At 43.2% G+C, this 20292-nt stretch overlaps 1 protein-coding gene across 1 annotated transcript in view; it reads right to left on the reverse strand.

Moving 5' to 3' along the window:
* PIK3AP1 (phosphoinositide-3-kinase adaptor protein 1) overlaps positions 1-20292 on the reverse strand; it is a 59247-nt gene that overhangs the window by 25702 nt on the left and 13253 nt on the right. The window contains exons 7-8 of the mRNA XM_068548994.1: positions 7363-7458; positions 3090-3287 (exon numbers count right to left, since the gene is read on the reverse strand). Coding sequence (XP_068405095.1) covers positions 3090-3287; positions 7363-7458 — 294 coding nt within the window. The remainder of the gene's footprint in view (positions 1-3089; positions 3288-7362; positions 7459-20292) is intronic.

Genomic DNA, 20292 nt, shown 5'->3' on the forward strand with positions numbered 1-20292 from the left:
AGCCGTGGAACACCTTGAAGTCTGAGAATAAAAGGAAGTGCCACTTCACATGTCAACAAGTGCCATAAGACAGAACTCAGAGCAGTGGAACAGGTAAAATATGTGCAAGGCTCCAAAGGGACTTAGATGAAGTCAGTCATGCACAAGGGACACATAAAGACTTGTAGGGAAAACTGGGAAATGACAAGCGTTCACTCAGTGGTAGGACTGCATAGTGATTAAGTCTCCCTGGGCTCTGCACACGACTCCCTGGGTTCAAATCCTGGCTCTGCCATTTATGAGCCATACAACCTAAGACAAGAGGCTTGACCTCTTCTTGCCTCAGTTTTCTGATATGTAGAATGAGGATAATAATTGTACCCTCCTCTTTGTGGGGATTACACGAGTTAATACATGGAAAGTGCTGAGAATAGTGCCTGGCACATGTAAGCACTCCATGTTAACTTTTATTATTCACATCTAAACCTTGAGATTGATGCCAATAAGACAGCAATACCTTGGCTTGCTAGTTAACACAAGGGACGTCTACTCAGTGCTTTACAGTTTATAAAATAGTTCCCCGTGTATTATTTCATCTGACCCTTACAATAAGGCTCTGGCAAGTATTATTATGCATCATTGTATACATATAGTATTATGATACCCATTTTGTAGATGAGGAAACTAAGGCTAAAGAGGGTGAAATGACTTACCCAATGTTCCATACTGTACAGCTGAAAAATGCAAGAGCTGAGACTTGAATCCAGGTGTCCTAGACTCCAAACCATTGCCCTTTTTGTCATCTCCTGCCCCTCTCCTTTCCTTTCCTCCTCACAGTTTCCTAGCAAGTCCATCAAGGCTCTTTAGGAACCACCTATGCCTCTCCCAACTGAACTTCCCACAATGAGCCAGACCATCAACACCCTCTCCCCACGCCCTGCCATTTAGGCATTATCAATATATACTTGCAAGCTTCTTCATTTGGGTTCCCTTAGAAGCAGACCTGGGGGACTTCCCTGGTGGTGCAGTGGTTAAGAATCCGCCTGCCAGTGCAGGGGACATGGGTTTGATCCCTGGTCCGGGAAGATCCCACATGCCGCTGAGCAACTAAGCCTGTGCGCCACAGCTACTGAGCCTGTGCACTAGAACCCGCGAGCCACAACTACTGAGCCCATGTGCCACAATTACTGAAGCCCGTGCGCCTAGAGCCCATGCTCCACAATGAGAAGCCCGCGCACTGCAACGAAGACCCAACGCAGCGAAAAATAAATAAGTAAATTAATTAATTTAAAAAAAAAAAGAACTCTGGAAAAAATGTCTCTTAAAAAAAAAAAAGAAGCAGACCTGGGGACAATGATCCAAGTACATGTAGACTATGTGAGAGGTGATGGAGGTAAGACAGGGAAGTGGATAAAGCAGTAAATGGTGGGTTATCCAGTAAGTCACCATGATGGGCAAGCTGGGGAGCTCTGGAAAGCAATGTAGAGCATGAACCCCAGAGTTCTCCCAGTAGAGGGGCAAGTAAGCTAGGGTACTCAGCCATCAACTCTACTCAGTCAGTGGTTGAGGGCTGCATCCAGGGGTGATAATCCCCCAACTCTTCCAGCCTGTCCTGCCAGAGAAAGCCATCAGGCTAAAAGACACAGGTCCTAACAGGCAGGGTCCATCCAGTGAGCACAAAAACATAAAGAGCTGGGGGGATGTAAGCAGGACACTGAGTGTCTGCTACACGCGCCAAAGGAGATGCCATCCAAGGGATGGCAAACCCTGAGCACTGATGGCACTAGGCAATATATAATATCCCCCCACTGTATTTCTACCCAATTTAAGGTTGCCAGATTTAACAAACCAAAACCAAAACTGAAAAAAAGAGTGCAATATTTGGGACACACTTACACTAAAAAATTATTTGCTGTTTGTCTTAAATTCATACTTAACGAGGCATGCTGTACTTTATTTGACAAGCCCAGCCCAACTACCTGGGGCTCTGGTTGAGGGCTATCTTCCCCAGTTTATAATCTTTGCCATACCTTCCACAACCTGCTTATACTATTAAAAATGGAATGGAGGGACTTCCCTGGTGGCGCAGTGGTTAAGAATCCTCCTGCCAATGCAGGGGACACAGGTTTGAGCCCTGGTCCGGGAAGATCCCACATGCCGCGGAGCAACTAAGCCCGTGTGCCACAACTACTGAAGCCCGCGTGCCTAGAGCCCGTGCTCCGCAACGAGAGAAGCCACTGCAATGAGAAGCCCGCGCACCGCAATGAGTAGCTCCCACTCGCCGCAACTAGAGAAAGCCCGTGCACAGCAACAAAGACCCAACGCAGCCAAATATAAATAAATAAATAAGTAAATAAATTTATTAAAAAAAAAATGGAATGGAGGTCAGGTGCACAGATCTGGCAATTCCTATACTCTTATAGTACTTGTAATCATATTAATAAAATCAAGTCCTGAAAGATAGTGAAACTGACAATGCTATCAGCATCTAACTAATGTCCCAGGGATCATTATGGGTCAAAACCCAATTATCACCAACTTTTATCAATGTACGTAGGTAGACAGGATAGCATTGTGGCTGAAAGCCAAGGTTGTGGAGTCAGACTCCTTGAGTTCAAATCCTGGCTCTGCTACTTGGTAATCAAGTGACCTATGTAAGCCTCAAAAATGAGGGCTTACATTTTCCTCACCTGTAAAATGGGGATGATAATGGCCCTTACCTAATAGATTATTATGACATATTCCAAATAGAGCACTCTTGGTAGATTTCAATAAATGTTAACTATTAAAAATTAATAATAATAATAATGAGAGTTTCAGGAGATAAAAATTTACCAGGGATCTTGCCATTTGGAGTAGAGGGACATCTTGTTTATCTCTGTCTTCACACTATGCATAAATTCCTCTGGGAAGGCCAGAACTGAATCTGACCACTGCCCCTAGTCTAGTTCCAGAATCTGCCCCATGCTCTGACTCTGTCTCCTGGGGCTGGTTGGAGACCATTCAGAAGGGAATGGTCCTGAGCAATGGTTCAGGAGGTAGAGGATCCAGGGAATTCCTGCTGAGAGGCTCTGAAGACCCCACTGTGCATCATTCCCTGCCACACTTGCCTTTAGAAATGTATGGTTCATTGTCAGACAGCTGGTGAGTGCCAGAAGCACTGGCCTCTGGCCTGGGCACTGGGACAGGGGGCCTGTTGGCCAAGTCCACGGAAAAGGCCTCATCATCATCCACTGTGTGATAAACATCTTCTTCCTGACCAAGATGGTGTACCTCCCTCTCCAAACTGGACATTCTCACGCTGTTGCCTAGAAACAGAGAGAAAGGTGACTGAAAGCAATTGTCAAACCCTGGGACCCCCAAGTCATGCAGCCAGCTGCCCTGGGACCCAGCCCTGCACATCAGCAAGCTGGCTGCCTCCACATTAGGTAGGGTCTGGCAGCCAACCAGGCCGGGGGCCAGCCCCACCTACCTGGACACCCACAGTAGTTGGCCCTGTCACAACAGAAAGGCCCATGTAGCCCATGTAGGGGGCACCACTAGAGCATATAGCTCTGGTGACCAGAGGGGAGTGTGCTACTGGGCCCCACAGACATCTGCTACCTAAGGCCACCACTCTAAGATTGGGAAACATCACCACGCTACCTAATACACAAAAATTAAAAGAGAGAATTAGGCAAAATGAGGGACAGAGAAATATATTCTAAATGAAGGAACAAGAAAAACCCCAGAAGAAGAACTAAGCAAAGTGGAGATAAGCAATCTACTTGATAAAGAGTTCAAGATAATGATCATAAAGATGTTCAATGAACTTGGGAGAGGACTGGATGAACACAGTGAGAAGTTTAAGAAAGAGCTCGAAAATTTAAGGAACCAAACAGATCTGAAGGATACAATAACTGAAATTTTAAAATACACTAGAAGGAATTAATAGAAGATGAGATAATACAGAGGAACAGATCATTGAACTGGATGACAGAATAGTGGAAATCACTCAAGCTGAACAGAAAAAAAGAAAAATGAATTTAAAAAAATGAGGATAGTTTAGGAGATCTCTGAGACAACATCAAGCATACTAACTTTCCCATTATTGGGTCTCTGAAGGAGAAAAGAGAGCAAAAGGGGCAGAGAATGTATTTGAAGAAATAATAGATGAAAACTTCCCTAACCTGGGAAAGGAAACAGACATTCAGGTCCAGGAAGCATAGAGAGTCCCAAACAAGATCAACCCAAAAAGGTCCACACCAAGACACATTGTAATTAAAATGGCAAAAATTAAAGATAAAGGGAGAATATTAAAAGCAGCAAGGGAGGGCTTCCCTGGTGGTGCAGTGGTTAAGAATCCGCCTGCCAATGCAGGGGACACGGGTTCGAGCCCTGGTCCGGGAAGATCCCACATGCCGTGGAGCAACTAAGCCCGTGAGCCACAACTACTGAGCCCGCGAGCCACAACTACTGAAGCCCGCAAGCCTATAGCCCGTGCTCCGCAACAAGAGAAGTCACCGCAATGAGAAGCCCGCGCACCTCAACGAAGAGTAGCCCCCACTCACCACAACTAGAGAAAGCCCGCCTGCAGCAACAAAGACCCAATTCAGCCAAAGAAAAATAAATAAAATAAATTTGAAAAAAAAAAAAAAAAGCAGCAAGGGAAAGGCAACTAGTTACGTATAAGGGAACTCCCATAAGAATACCAGCTGCTTTTGCGCAGAAATTTTGCAGGCCAGAAGGGAGTGATATCATATTTAACGTGATAAAAATAAGCTTACAACCAAGAATACTCTACCCAGAAAGGATATCATTTGATTTGAAGGAGAGATAAAGAGTTTTACAGACAAGCAAAAGCTAGAAGAATTCAGCACCATTAAGCTGGCTTTACAGAAAGCGTTAAAGGGACTTCTCTAAGCAGAAAAGAAAATACCACAACTAGAAATATGAAAGTTAAAAAAAGAAAAATCTCATTGATAAAGGCAAATATACAGTAAATATACAGATTAACCACTTATAAAGCTAGTAGGAAGGTTAAAAGACAAAAGTATTAAAATCATCTATATCCACAATAAGTAGCTGAGGGATACACAAAACAGAAAGATGTGAAATATGAAATCAAAGACATTAAACATGGAGGCAGGTAAAAATTCAGGGTTGTGAGACTTCCCTGGTGGCGCAGTGGTTAAGAATCTGCCTGCCAGTGCAGGGATAAGGGTTCGAGCCCTGGTCCGGGAGGATCCCACATGCCGCGGAGCAACTAAGCCCGTGTGCCACAACTACTGAGCCTGCGAGCCACAACTACTGAAGCCTGCACACCTAGAGCCCATGCTCTGCAACAAGAGAGGCCACCGCAATGAGAAGACCGTGCATCACAACGAAGAGTAGCCCCTGCTTACCGCAACTAGAGAAAGCCCGCGCACAGCAACGAAGACCCAACGCAGCCAAAGATAAATAAATAAAATAAATTAAAAAAAAAAAAAAAGAATCCAGCTGCCAATGCAGGGGACACGGGTTCGAGCCCTGGTCTGGGAAGATCCCACATACCACAGAGCAACTAAGCCCATGAGCCACAACTACTGAGCCCACGTTCCACAACTACTGAAGCCCATGTGCCTAGAGCCCCTGTTCCGCAGCAAGACAAGCCACCGCAATGAGAAGCCTGTTCACCGCAATGAAGAGTAGCCCCCACTCACCACAACTAGAGAAAGCCCGCACGCGGCAACGAAAACCCAACACAGCCAAAAATAAATAAAATAAAACATAAATAAATTATTTTAAAAAAGAAATAAAAGGAATCCAAATCAGAAAGGAAAGAGAAGACGGTCACTGTTTGCAGATAACATGATACTGTATATAGGAAATCCTAAAGATGTCATCAAAAAACTACTAGAACTATTGGCGCTTCCCTGGTGGCGCGGTGGTTGAGAATCTGCCTGCAGGGGCTTCCCTGGTGGCGCAGTGGTTAAGAATCCGCCTGCCAATGCAGGGGACACGGGTTCGATCCCTGGTCCGGGAATATCCCACATGCCGCGGAGCAACTAAGCCCGTGAGCCACAACTACTGAGCCTGTGCTCTAGAGCCCGTGAGCCACAACTACTGAGCCCACGTGCCGCAACTACTGAAGCCCACGTGCCTAGAGCCCGTGCTCCACAACAAGAGAAGCCACCGCAATGAGAAGCCCACGCAATGCAACGAAGAGTAGCCCCCGCTCGCCGCTACTAGAGAAAGCCTGCACACAGCAACGAAGACCCAACACAGCCCAAAAAAAAAAACTGTTAGAACTAGTAAATGAATTCAGTTAAGTTGCAGAATACAAAATTAATATACAGAAATCTGTTGTGTTCACTAATAATAAACTATAAGAAACAGAAATTAAGAAAACAATCCCAATTACAATTGCATCAAAAAGAATAAAATACCTAGGAATAAATCTAACCAAAGAGGTGAAAGACCTGTACTCTGAACATTATAAGACATTTATGAAAGAAACTGAAGACAACACAAATAAATGGAAAGATATACCACATTCATGCATTGGAAGAATTAATATTGTTAAAATGACCATAATACCCAAGGCAAACTATGGATTCAATGCAACCTCTATCAAAATACCAATGGCATTTTTCACAGAACTAGGACAAATAATTCTAAAATGTGTATGGAAACACAAAAGACCCCAAATAGCGAAAGCAATCTTGAGAAAGAAGAACAAAGCTGAAAGTATCATACTCCCTGATTTCAAACTGTATTATAAAGCTATAGTAATCAAAACAGTATAGTATTGGCATAAAAATGGACTACTGTAGATCAATGAAACAAATAGAAAGCCCAGGAATAAACTCATGCTTATATGATCAATTAATTTATGACAAAGGAGCCAAGAATACATGGGGGGCAAAGACAATCTCTTCATAAATAGTGGGAAAACTGGACAACATATATATAATCACTCTCCAATACAGCCTTGACTTAATAATACCTGTGCATGTTCCCCTATGTTCTCCTCCTTCACCAGAAAGTAAAGTCTCTTGAGGGTATTGATTATATCTTATTTTCCTTTGTGTCCCCTAGCCCAACAACTAAAATAGTGCTTTGCTCATAGTAGGTACTCATTAAATTTTGGTAAAGTAAAAATAAACAAGTGTATTTAAAAAGAGATTTTGCTAAAGGCAACTTGTTTACCCAAAGCAGTGGCTCCAGTGGTGGGAACTTCTGGCTTACTTGTAATAGGCTGATGGGGGAGCTCATGGGAATAGGGTGCCTTCAAGCACACCATGTGCCATGTACATGGCAGCCCATTCCTTGAGTGGAGCAACCCTCATAGGGAGCCAGGCAACATCTTACATTTATTTCTCTTTCCCTCTTTTTGCTTCCCTGCTCACTGCTGCAATTTACCTTCTAAAAACTTGCGGATCATAGAATCCTTAGTGGTCCGAGAGAAACCATCTCCAGGGATTGGATTAGATGTACTGGCCTGAAGCATTTCAACATCTAGAAGGGAAAGGAGACTAAGAGTTTATATGTTGTTCTTCCACACAGGCAAGGACATTTTATAAGTGGATATACAAGGTTTGACAAATCAAGAGATTCAAGAATTCATTAAACCATCCATCTACCCATCCATCCATCTAATCACCCATGCATCCATAGGTCCATGCATGCATCCATACATCCAATTATCTACCTACTCAATAAGGACACTCAGTAAATATGGGGTATAAAGGAGAGCAACATTTACAACCTTCAGGCCCTTTCCTAGACCACAGGACTCAAAAGGTATAGATATGCTCATTTGTGTTTGAAAGAATTAGCTTAATTTTTAAATATATAACTGTAGTCTTTATAACAGCAAAAAAAAAAAAAAAACGACAACAACAAATAATTGGAGGCAGAAACAACAAAGAATAGATAAATCATAATTTATTTAAACAATGAACCATTTTCAACAGTTAAAAAGGATGTACGGGAGCCACTCTATCAACATAGTACCATCTCAAAAACATAACAACCAGAACTCTATTTTTAGGTCATTCATGCAATTGGTCATTTATAAGGAAGAAGCACATAGACCTTTGGTTTTTCACTATTAAGCATAAACCCATGGGGACCAAAACTGTGTGTGAAAACTATTCAATTGACACAGCAGATTCTACTAAAACCTTAGTAACCAACATTACTTTACGTTACTATATGACTCTGAAGTATGCATTTTGGGAGCAAAATTTCAGCCTTGTGTTAAAAGTAGAACTTTGATAATATCAAGAGGTTGTGTTCAGTAAGGCATATCACACAGTTACTGGGGACTTGTTTGCTTAGGCAAAATATGTAGTTTGAAGTTGAATAGTATACTTTGAGAAAAAAAATCATTTGAATTTAATCAGTACACACAGATATACTGTTCCTACTACTTTGATCTTTGGGGACCAGTTAAATACAGTCTGGTGAATTTGTATGAAATATTTATATTTATATCACATTTTCCAAGAATATTAATTGAAAAGAGGTCATGGTCATAAAGTTATGTTAAGGATAATGAACTTCACGTGACATAATCCTAGTTTTGAAACAAAATATCTGTATGTACATAGAAAAAAAGCCTGGAAAGAAGTACATCAAAATGTATATAGTGGCTATTTCTGAAGTAGTATGGATAGGTCATGGACATTTCAGACCATGGATATTTTATTTTCTATTTTACACTTTTCATTGTCTTCCAAATGATCCATAGTGGCTTCTGTTGCATTCATATATGAGAAAAACCCTATCAGCACTTTTTTAAAAGGCCTAGGTAATTATGAGCAAGTATGTACAATTAGATTCCCAAAGCAAAAATAATTTCAGGTTATTAAAAAAAATTATGGCTCACCTGTCAATTACCAGATTACTGATTTTTAAATTATAAAACATACTGATTTTTATTTTTATTTTTTTTTAATTTATTTATTTATTTATGTATTTATTTTTGGCTGCATTGGGTCTTCCTTGCTGCGCGCGGGCTTTCTCTAAGTTGCGGCGAGCGGGGGCTCCTCCTCGTTGTGGTGCGCAGGCTTCTCGTTGCGGTGGCTTCTCTTGCTGCGGAGCACGGGCTCTAGGCTCACGGGCTTCAGTAGTTGTGGCACGCGGGCTTCAGTAGTTGTGGCTCGTGGGCTCTAAAGTGCAGGGTCAGTAGTTGTGGCGTACAGGCTTAGCTGTTCCGCAGCATGTGGGATCTTCCTGGACCAGGGCTCAAACCTGTGTCCCCTGCATTGGCAGGTGGATTCGTTTTTTTTTTTTTAAAAGGAACTCCTTTATTTATTTATTTATTTATTTATTTTTATTATTATTATTTTTTGGCTGTGTTGGGTCTTCGTTTCTGTGCGAGGGCTTTCCCCAGTTGCGGCAAGCGGGGGCCACTCTTCATCGCGGTGCGCAGGCCTCTCACTATCGCGGCCTCTCTTCTTGCGGAGCACAGGCTCCAGACGCGCAGGCTCAGTAGTTGTGGCTCACGGGCCTAGTTGCTCCGCAGCATGTGGTATCCTCCCAGACCAGGGCTCGAACCCGTGTCCCCTGCATTGGCAGGCAGATTCTCAACCACCGCGCCACCAGAGAAGCCCTGGCAGCTGGATTCTTAACCACTGTGCCACCAGGGAAGTCCATACTGATTTTGAAACTTTCCAGTGACCAGATATTACATTATTACATAGCACAGCTCTTACCCGACCTTGTTTCAAACTTTGACAATCTTTTGCTAATCTAAATATAAATTTTGTGACCATAAAACAAAGCAAAACACAATGTTGAGTGAAAAAGTTGCAGACTGGTGTTTGCAGTATATAAAGTATTTTATATAAAGTAGTTTTCAGTATATAAAGTAGTTTATATAAAGCTTTAAGGCCTATAAAATGATACTACATGTAGTTTATGAATTCATAAATATCTAGTAAACATATGAAAACATGCTGAAATGCTGGAAAGGATAAATGTTGAGTTCATGGTAGTGGTTACCACTGGGAGGGAGGGAGGACAATCAGGTTCCAGAGGGGGTTCATAGGGGGCTATAATACGTAATTTTTTAAAAAAAGATCTGAGACAAAAGAAAAAAAAATACATATTCTTGATGAATCAGAATCTTCAAGAAATACAACATTTTTGAAAATTAATATGCTACCTTTTGCCTCCAAAAGGGGAAAATAAGATTCTATTTTTGTATTTTCTTGTATATGCAAAAAAAGAAACTCTGGAAGGAGATATAAGAAATTAAGATCAGTGGTTTCCTGGGAACTAGAAAGATGACAGACAAGGACTGGAGAAAGGTTTTTTTCACTGTTCATCTTTTTATATTCTAGTTTTTTTATCCTATTAAAAAAATAAAGGAAAGAAATGCAGAGCTCTGATCATGTTTTTGTTACCTTAAATATTATCCAAAAAAAGGGAAGATAAACCAATTCCCTTTTTCTACCTTTTCAGTTTAATGTTTCTTGAAATATGTGCAGTGGAGACATTACATTTAATATAATGTACCTTGATACCCTCTGGTCCAAAGCCCTGTGATTCCAAATGAGTAAACTGTTAATTCAGTGAACTTCTCTTGTCAACACTGAATTCTATAAAGTAAACTGTAGAGAGATTAGGGTGACTGTACTGATCCTGAAACATACCTAGAAGTGTTTTAATTTTAAAAATAAATTTCTGGGACACCCCTGGTGGTCCAGTGGTAAGACTCTGAGCTCCCAATGCAGAGGGCCCAGGTTCGATCCCTGGTCAGGGAACTAGATCCCACATGCATGCCGCAACTAAGAAGTCCACATGCTGCAACTAAAGATCCCACATGCCGCAACTAAGACCCAGCACAGCCAAAATAAATAAATAAATAAATATTAAAAAAAAATTTCTAAGAACTCACAATTCATTCCTTAAAAATTCAAGACCAGAAAAATGTCACTTATTTGAGATTTCTATTTAAATTGCTTAATTGTGGTTTTATGGAACATGTTTCTCATAGAGTCAGAAAATTGGGAAGAAAGACATATCCTATAGGTGTGCCTTGCTGGGAGCAGGACCCTCCTCTACCCTCCTGACTCCTACCCCTACAATCCCTCACCCCTTAGCTGCCTGACCCTGACCCAGCCAACTTTTGAGACTCTTCATTCACACAACAATAAAACACAGAGGAAAAGACCCCGAAGGAAAGACTTGCTTGCATCAGACACCCCTAGAGGTGAGGGGAGGGAGAAGTTTTGTGGGCCTATCGTCGGGCTCTGTCATGCCCAGTGCTGCATCCTCCAGGAAACCACAGCCCCCTCAGGCTCCAGCATCTCTAAGAACCTGGTGAGGGCAGAGCAGCGTCAGGACAGTTTCAATCACCAATAAACAGATCTCCCAGGCTGGCAACACCAGAGCACAAACCTCACACACACAATCAGCCACCCCCACTGACAGTGGTAAAAGAGACACACACGGCCTAGCTATTTCACTAACAAAGTTCAGTTTGAGACAACTGATTTCCACATCTGAGATGTAGCTGCAAAACTGAAGGAGCTACAAAGAGTGTTGGAAAAACAAAATGTAGAAGAAAAATGGAAACAGCAAAAGCAGCCCTGGCTGGACCTGGCACGCTTCTATAATAAGGATGCGGGCTTCTGTCCCTGGTACTATGACCCTATCATAATGTGCTGAATTTTATGTGGGTTAAAGAAAGAATTTTAAAAAGAAAAGAGAGAAAAAAGAATGAGCACCAGTAATGACATGTCAATATCACGATCCTTTGCTACAATGCACTGAGGAGGATGCAACATCATCGCTATGGCATTCTTGCCCCAAATTTATAACCTCAGTCCAATCACAGAAAGCATCTGACAAACTCAAACTAAAGGGCATGCTACAAAATAACTGATTGGTGTTCTTCCAAAGTGTCAAGATGAGGAAAGACTGAGGAACTGTTACACATTGGAGGAGACTAAGGAGAATAACAGCATGCACTGCAGGATCCTATCTAGGATCAGCATCTAGTCCTACCTACGAACAGAAAAAGAACATTAGGGGGAAAACCAGTGAAATTTTGAACAAGGTCTGGAGGTTAGTTAGTGGAATTGCACCAATGTTAATTTCTCGGCTTTAGTAACCGTACTCTGGTTATGTTGAGATGTTAATACTAGGGAAATCTGGGTGAAAGGTATACAGGAAGGGTAGCATTTTTGCAACTTTTCTCTAAATCTAAAAGTATTTCAAAATAAAAAGTTTTTTTTTTTTTTAAAGAAGAAGAACAGGTAGGAGGGAAAGAGATGAGAAAAGGAGAGGAAGAAATGCAACAGCAAAACTAAAGAAGCATAAGCCCCGGGAATGACCTATGCTGACCCTTTCCTGTCCACCTACACTACACAAGTCACCTTCCAGGGACTCCTGTGAGCCACGCACCTCTGGGTACGATGAACGAGGCAGGGCTAAATGAGCCACCTGTGACAAACAGATCTTTTTACTCTACGGTCATGCCTTCACTGGTGGTTAAGAGCATGATTTTGGAAGGAGAAAAACTAGGATCTGCTAAAGATCAGTCCTGAGACATTAGTAGAATTATTTCTCCTCCTTGAGGCACCCTAGAAGGATGGTGAGAGGTTTGGGCACTATGGTCAGAATGCATAGGTTCCAATTTTGACTCTTCCACTTCTGACTGTAGGACTACAACACCCACCCGTCCAACTGACTTTTAGATCCAACTTTTTGGATCCAGCTGATCATTTGGACTCACAAGATGACCATGGGCCATGCTGGTGCCAGTCTACTCAGAAGGATGGAGGATACAGACCAGCAGGACAGTGCCAAGCAGGCTTCCTCATCTAGGGCAGTCTTTACACCAGTCCAGCAACTCTCACGCAAGGAGACGAGATCCATATCAGGCAGGTGGAGAAGCTGCCATGGTGTCTCAAAGGAGCAGCATTTCTCAACTCCGGAGTTTACTAGCAACTCCTGAGGCATTAGCTTCCAGGGTCCCCATAAGAGGCATCCAGAGACATTGCCCTCAGGGAAGCCCGAAGTATGGTGTCCCTTTCAGGTATTTATAGTTTACATACAACTCCTCCCAGTTCCAGATGCAATTTACCACCAATTAGGGGTCATTTTTATCATAGGCAATGTTGCCTAGAGACATAATTGACATATGGCTCTTATCAGGTTACCAGGGTAACAGAGTGGAAGTCAACAAAGGTCAAATTCTCCTGCAGAAAGGGAAATGAGAGCTGTTACATTAACTCTTTGCCCACAATTATCTTGGGCCAAGTTGTTTACATCCTCTCAGGTTGTTTTCCTGTCTGTAAAATGGTGATAATAATAGTACATATATCATAGGTTTGTCATGAGTATTAAATGAGAAGCACAGTGCTTAGCACATAGGAAGCGCTAAATGAACGTTAGCTGCTATTATTACTGTTATCTTTATTATTAAATTCTACACCCACACTAATGTCCTAAGTAGAGAACAATTTTAAAAAGAGGACTCAATTTATACTTTTTAATAGTAACTTTATTTGTTTGAAGTCAAGTCTCGTCCTTCAGAGTAATAAATGCTTATGGGTTAATTCTAACATCTGAATATCCACACATATTTTCAAATTACCTTTCCTAGTAAAGAATTACACCCAATCAATATTTTTATATTGAATATACTTAAAGGATGGGGGCATCGTAAGATAACAAATGATAATTCTTCACCATGGAATTATGTGTGGACACCTGACTCACAAACAAGGCTTGCCAGGCATTGTCTTGATCATGGCTCCTGAACACCAAGTCCAGGCTGGACAGAGCTGGAGGCTTCTTTCCTCCTTGGCCAAGGCTCTGCCGCTGCAGTCCAGACCTGACTTGGAGGCCCCATGCCCATTACCTTGTGCTTTCCTGAGGCTTATCACATTTTTTATTAGAGGGCTCAGCAATGAGCACCAAGGGGAAATTCTAGCAGCTCTTCAATCCCTTCTGGCCCCACCTCATACTGCCGGGATCACAGGTAGAGGCTGATCTTAAGGTCAGAGCCGAAAGCCAGAGGATCTGAGGCTTGGCTGGAAGAGCATAATGGAGGCAGGGACACAGGGAGGAGGAGGATGGTCTGCAGACACATGAGAAGGCCTGGAAGTCAGCCGTAAAGGCCCTGACAAGGGCTGGAGCCAAGTGAATGGTCTGCATTCAGGCGACAAACATAAGTCAGAGAAAGGCAGCAGTCAAGGCCAGGCAAGCAATAGAGGTCCAGGACACTGGCCGATAATGTCTGTAAAATGGTGATAACAATAGTACGCATGTCATAGGTTTGTCATGAGTATTAAATGAGAAGCACTGTGCCTAGCACATAGGAAGTGCTAAATGAATGTTAGCTGCTATTATTACTATTATTACCATTATGTTTATTATTAAAGCAGGTCAAGATCACAATCAGAGGTGGTGATTACCAGCATGGACTTTGATATCCTTCAGACCTGGGTTCAAGCCCTGGCTCTGATTCTTAGTAGCTCTGTGTCCTTGGACAAGTTACTTGCTATCACTAAGCTTTCATATCTCCATCTATAAAGTGGGTATGGATAACAGTACCTACCTCATAGGAAGACTGTATGAACCAGTTGAGACGATGCTTATAAAATGTTTAGCAACAGTACTAGGCACTAAATATTAATGGTTATCATTATATTGAGGCAACCTAGACAGTTTATTAGCTTTCTATTGTTGCTGTAACAAATTACCACAAACTTAGTGACTTAAAACAACATCCAGTTCTGTAGTTCAGAGGTCTGAAATGGGTCTCACTGGGCTGAATCAAGGTTTCGGCAGGACTGCATTCCTTTCCGGGAGATCTAGGGAAGGTTCGGTCTTCTTGCCCTTTCCAGCTTCTAGAGGCCCTGCACTCCTCGGCACAAGGCCCTCTTCTTCCATCTTCAAAGCCAGTAATGTTGGGCAGAAAGCTCAGCTGAATTGAGTCCTTCTCATGGTGTCATCTCTGGTCTAACCTGATTCTTTCTTTTATGTTTATTTTTTGGCCACGACCAGGGCCAGGGATTGAACCCAGGCCACTGCAGTGAAAGTGCTGAGTCCTAACCAGTGGATCGGCAGGAAATTCCCATCTTCCTTCTACTTTTAAGGACCCTTGTGATTATACTGTGCCCACCCTGATAATCCAGGATATTCCCATTATTTTAAGGCCAGCTGATTAGCAACCTTAATTCCATCTGCAACTTTCATTCCCCTTTGCCATGTAATCTAGCATATTCATAGGTTCAGGGGCATTATTCTGCCTACCACAGGTAAGACCAAACGTGAGCACAGTCAACCTGTCATGAATTTCCTTCCCATGTGGGACTGGCGAGGGGAGTGGGCACAGGGACCAGGGTGCACTCAAGCAAGTCCATCATGTCATGTCCACATATGGACTCAGTAGCCCTGGCCTGATGTGGGCACAGGCCTCTATTGAGTCTCTGGAGGTGCACTGCCTTAAATAAAGAAAAATACTTTTCTTTCCATTTGTATTTTAAATAAAATGATTATTTTTATACTGAGTTCAACGTAAGTATCTTTGAATTAGACCAGGAATGGTGGATACACACATTGGCCTCCATGTCCCTATTGTGTACTCAAGGCAAACATCCCTATGCAATCATAGCATTCTTTGTGGCCTCAGAATCCTTCTCAACACAGCTCCCCAGGCACTCAACACCAGCTAACTGACACTGGCACATGAAATTACTTTTAAAACACTATTCGCCATAGCTATATTAGGCAGTAAGTCCCAGTAGTAGCAGATACTACTTTTGTAATAATAAAGAAGAAAAAAGAAAAAGTACCTGGTGGTTTGGAGTTAATGAGAGATAAAACCCTCAAACTGTAAATTTGACAACCCATGTGTACATACAACCCAGGCACACAGTAACACATGAGCGACTGAAATAGAAAATTCTGGAGGTGAAGGGAGTCCGTTTCCAGACAAAGGACATTTTGAAGAGGAAAGCACAGCAACAGATCCCTGTGTCCCTGGATGCTCAGGGTTTGTACTTCAGATTCTAAGCGTTTAACCTTCACCACTTAGGTAAGAATAAACTGAAATGTGCTGAAACCTGCTGGTCTAAGGAAAAAGTGCAAAGTTCTTTCATTTCATTGGGAAAAAACCCCAAAACAATAACAAGGAAACTCTGGGGCCACACTCTCCTTCTGGGAAAAGCCAGCTGCAGTGTTACACTGTACTTTTTCAAGGGAGTCAATCCCAAAGAAACCATTCCTGGGAATAAAGAAGCTTGAACAGATGAAGAGAAGGCAGGCAGGCAAGCAATTAAGGAATGAGTCAAGAGCAATAACGAATTTTCAAAGAAGCTCATGTGATACTCCTCATGGGACATAAATCTAGATCACTCGGCTGCAGCGGAAACTCCATCCAGATTATGTGTTGTTAATTTAACAGAAAACCTAATCTGAGTATGTAATACAGTAAAATGTCAGATACTGAGAGACTATTCTTCTGGAAAGGCTCTCAAACCCTGAAAGCAGGCCAAAAGAATTTTTTTTCAGCAAGTGCTTTTGTGGCCAGAAAAGAGGCTTAGAACAAGGATCAGCATGGTAAAACATTTGAAGAAAACCTGAAACCCGACTGGTTCCATTTGCACGCAGGTGGAATGGACTGCTGTGATTGACCATGTCAATAAGAAAGTCCAACCTTCCCATACCCTCATGGAGAAGTAAGGGGAAGGAGAGAGATAGACAGAGACAGAGAGGAAGAGACAGGGACAGAGAGAAAGAGATAGTCACACACATGCAGAGGTTGGGGGGGAAGGAGAGGGAGAGAAAGGGAGAGAGACAATGAGACAATGAGACGCAAAGAAAGAGGGAGTTGGGGGAGGGGAGAGACAGAGACAGAAACAGAGAGAAACAGACACAGAGAGAGGAGAAATGGCATTCTGAAATTAGAGGTGCTAAGGAGTGATTGACATTGAAAAAGAAGCTAAGCATGAAAGGGTTTGGAGAAGCAGCATGCTAACTTTTGTGGATTTCTTAGCAGACAACAAGTACCTTAGTGCGGTGCTCCTGGTAAGCACACAGGCCCTCTTGTCCTGCAGGAATGAGTCCACGGGATGAGTTCCTGATGGGGTGTAGTGGGTACTATGACTTGCTAAGTCACAGGCACCCCTCCCCCAATCCATTCTCTACTAGCTGCCCTCTCGAGGGCACTGTGTCTTTTTCCTCAATCGTACTGTCACAGTTTGTAATTATATATTCAGTTATGCAGTACCTTTGTTTAATATCCAACTCTCCCGCTAGAAGGGAAGCTCTGGAAGGCAGGGATCATGCCAGCTTATTTACTGACTCCTCATCACCTGGCACAGTGACTTAAACACTCAAGGGGGTCGATAAATGTTGTTGAATGAATGAATGTGAGAATGGACAAACTAATGAGTAATAAGCAAATGAATACATGGATATGGAGATCTTTGGGCTTTGTTAAGGAATCTGGGCATTTCCCAAGCTGAGAAAAGAGAAGGGCAATTCAGGCAGCAGGAACAGCACAAGCAAATGTATGGAGACAAGAAAGAAAAGGCAGCTGGGAGTGGCCAAAGATGCCCCACCTTCGGGGACATCTAACAGATATCTCACTACCACCTATCGGGGAAGTGAAGTCCTTGCATTGGAACGTCAACAAACAATTCCACACCACAACATCTAGGATGACTTCTTATTTTCTGGTAACTCTCAAATTCAAGAAATAATTGAGCACCTGTTGTGTACAGCCTGTGGATGATACACGCTTCCTAACTGAAGTAGGAGCAGGTAAGCAGAGAAGCGTGTACATAACCAGAGTGCAAACTGATCTGTATGATGTGCCCCGAGGAAGGTGTGACCCACAGCTGTGCAGGTGCAGAGGGGAGCAAGGTCGCTGCTGATGGTGAGGATTTTATCTTATTAATTTAAAAACATTCAATCCAGCATGCTTTCACTAAGTGCCTATCTCCACAACACAATTCTTGTACATCTAGAGGAGGGAAAAGCTACAGAAGTCAGGAAGTGCCTTGAGGATCCCTCTGCTTCACCAGGTCAGTTTCAGCCCCAGACAAGACAGGAACAGCCATCCCTGCCTCAGAGGGAGTTCCTTGCTGGTAAGACCTCATGCCTTGCACCCAGCCCCACTGCCTCTAAGGCACTTCTTGGCTCTACTAGCGAGGGTCTTCCCAAGATGAATAGCAGGAGGATGGCAGAGACTCCGCGGCTGCAGGAAGGAAGACTCTTGAGAGAAAAGTGTGCAGATGGGGAAGGCAGCATGTTCCAGTAACTTAATTTTACTTACAAATGGTCCTTCAGGTGGGCTCAGACCTTACATGGCTGGGCTATGAGGCTGTTCACTGGGCCCAGTTATGCCCCCAGATCAGAGGGGACCCCGCTCACAGAGACTGTAACCAGAGAGCTCCAGTAAAGAAAACACTGCTGGAGCTGATCTGTTACAAAGACGGCAGTTACCAAGGAGGTTGCTAAGGGAAGTCAGCAAGTTAGCTGGGGCTTAGTTGGCTCTCCACTGCACACAAACTTGAGCCACAGACCCAGGTGGAGGGAGCAGGGGCGCAAAAGAAACGTTCAACGCAAGAGTCACAAGAAGCAGAACAGCCCTCTGGGATGGATTAGAGTGACACGTGTGAGTTTAGTTTCTAGTAGCGAGACATCGCATCTTTCTCCTTTTACTCCTCTCTCCTGATGCAGAAAGACAGACCTCTGAGATTGTCAAGCAGCACTAAATCCACAAGCGGATTACCTTTGAAACAGCTGGACAAGGGCCTCCCAGAAATGGCTCCCGAGGCCTTAGTACCCAGAGCCTCATCAAAGTGCCCAGTCACTGGGTGAGGCTTTCCACACAAAACGTATTACCTAAGTCAAAGGACCACCAGGACCACCGTATCATTCTCTGAAGGCAGGGATAGAAGCAAACAAAGTAAATGAGAAAAAAATCAGGAGATAGTGAAGACACCTAAAGAGAGGTGTGCTGTGATTTTTAGTTAGTGTTTGCAGAAGCTTACCCTAAGAACATTTATTTCTTATATAGTGCGGTGTGGAAAATGATGGTTTAAATCTGTGGGCGTTTGAACACAAAATTCTCAAGAGAATTGGGAGCAACGTTGAAAGTCTGATAACAAAGACGTAGTTACCACCTGGTGGCAGCATATCTAAACTAAAGACAGTATGAGGAGTGTGTGTGTGCCTGCGTGTGTGTGTGCACGCGCACGTGTGCACACGCACCCACGCACGCAAGTTCAGGGGAAGGATCATAAAATCTCAGGATCAGAACCCAACATCGCTGCCCAGCCCCTTCATTCAACACTGGGAGTTTCCCTGACAATCTTCCTACTTAGTGGTTGTTTGGATTCCCTTTGGGGACCTCATTACTACTATCCGCTTTCCAAAACTCAAGTCAGAAAGAGGCAGATTTGTCCCAACACAATCAGATGACCTCCAAAGCAGTGGTAAGGAGATGGCATAGAGCCTGCACTCCATAATGTTTGTCCTGTGAGTGAATGAATGAATGAGTGAGTGAGTGAGTCAGCTAGTGAATAAACATGGCCTAGTTTCCTTCCTATTTTCAGCCTCTAGGGTTGAATGGTAACAAAGGTGGGGCACTGATAACCTCCGCTATTTAGATTTAGGAAATAGCTCCCCTGTAAGTATCCGTCCCAGGGCTGGCAAGTTCTGGCCCTAGAAGAAGGGCAGGCCAGGAGGGTCCTCTGGCTCAGTGGGCAGCTGACATACTTGACCCCTGGGAATATGCAGACCCAGATTCCTGACCTAGTTCTCCCTCGATTAGACTTAAGTAAGTTACTAAATCTTGGAGCCTTAGCGGTCTCCTCTATAAAATGAAGATAACTTTATCCACCAAGCCCCAGGACGCTCAGATGAGATCACAGAGATGAAAGCAGTGTGTTGACTTGAAAGGGCCAGAAGATGACTGTGCGGGCTGGTGTTACAAATATGCATCTTAGATTTATCAGTCTGTCCTACTTATTTATGACCTAAACTGCCTTCTCCCCTAGAGAGTCACTGGTAGTAAGATGAATGGTTCCTCCCCAGGTACAAGTTGCTCCTGCTTCTGAGCCAGTAGGTAAGTGGTCATTCTCAAGATTAAACCACAGAGACAGAAACACAAATCATATCTAGATTCAGAAAATTCAGAGTTTATATGATCTGGCAAGTGAAAACTGCGGTGGGTTTCCTCTGCCCATTCCCCAAACAGCGGAATTCTACAGCCTGCCTGTTGGTGGCCTCCTTCTAGCTCCACGGCAACCAGAATTCCCCCCATCCCCACCCCCTGGAACTTTACAAGATGCCAACTGGCCGCAAACCAGGCAA

This window comes from Eschrichtius robustus, chromosome 7 (assembly GCF_028021215.1).
Source record: "Eschrichtius robustus isolate mEscRob2 chromosome 7, mEscRob2.pri, whole genome shotgun sequence".
Classification (NCBI taxonomy): Eukaryota; Metazoa; Chordata; class Mammalia; order Artiodactyla; family Eschrichtiidae; genus Eschrichtius; species Eschrichtius robustus.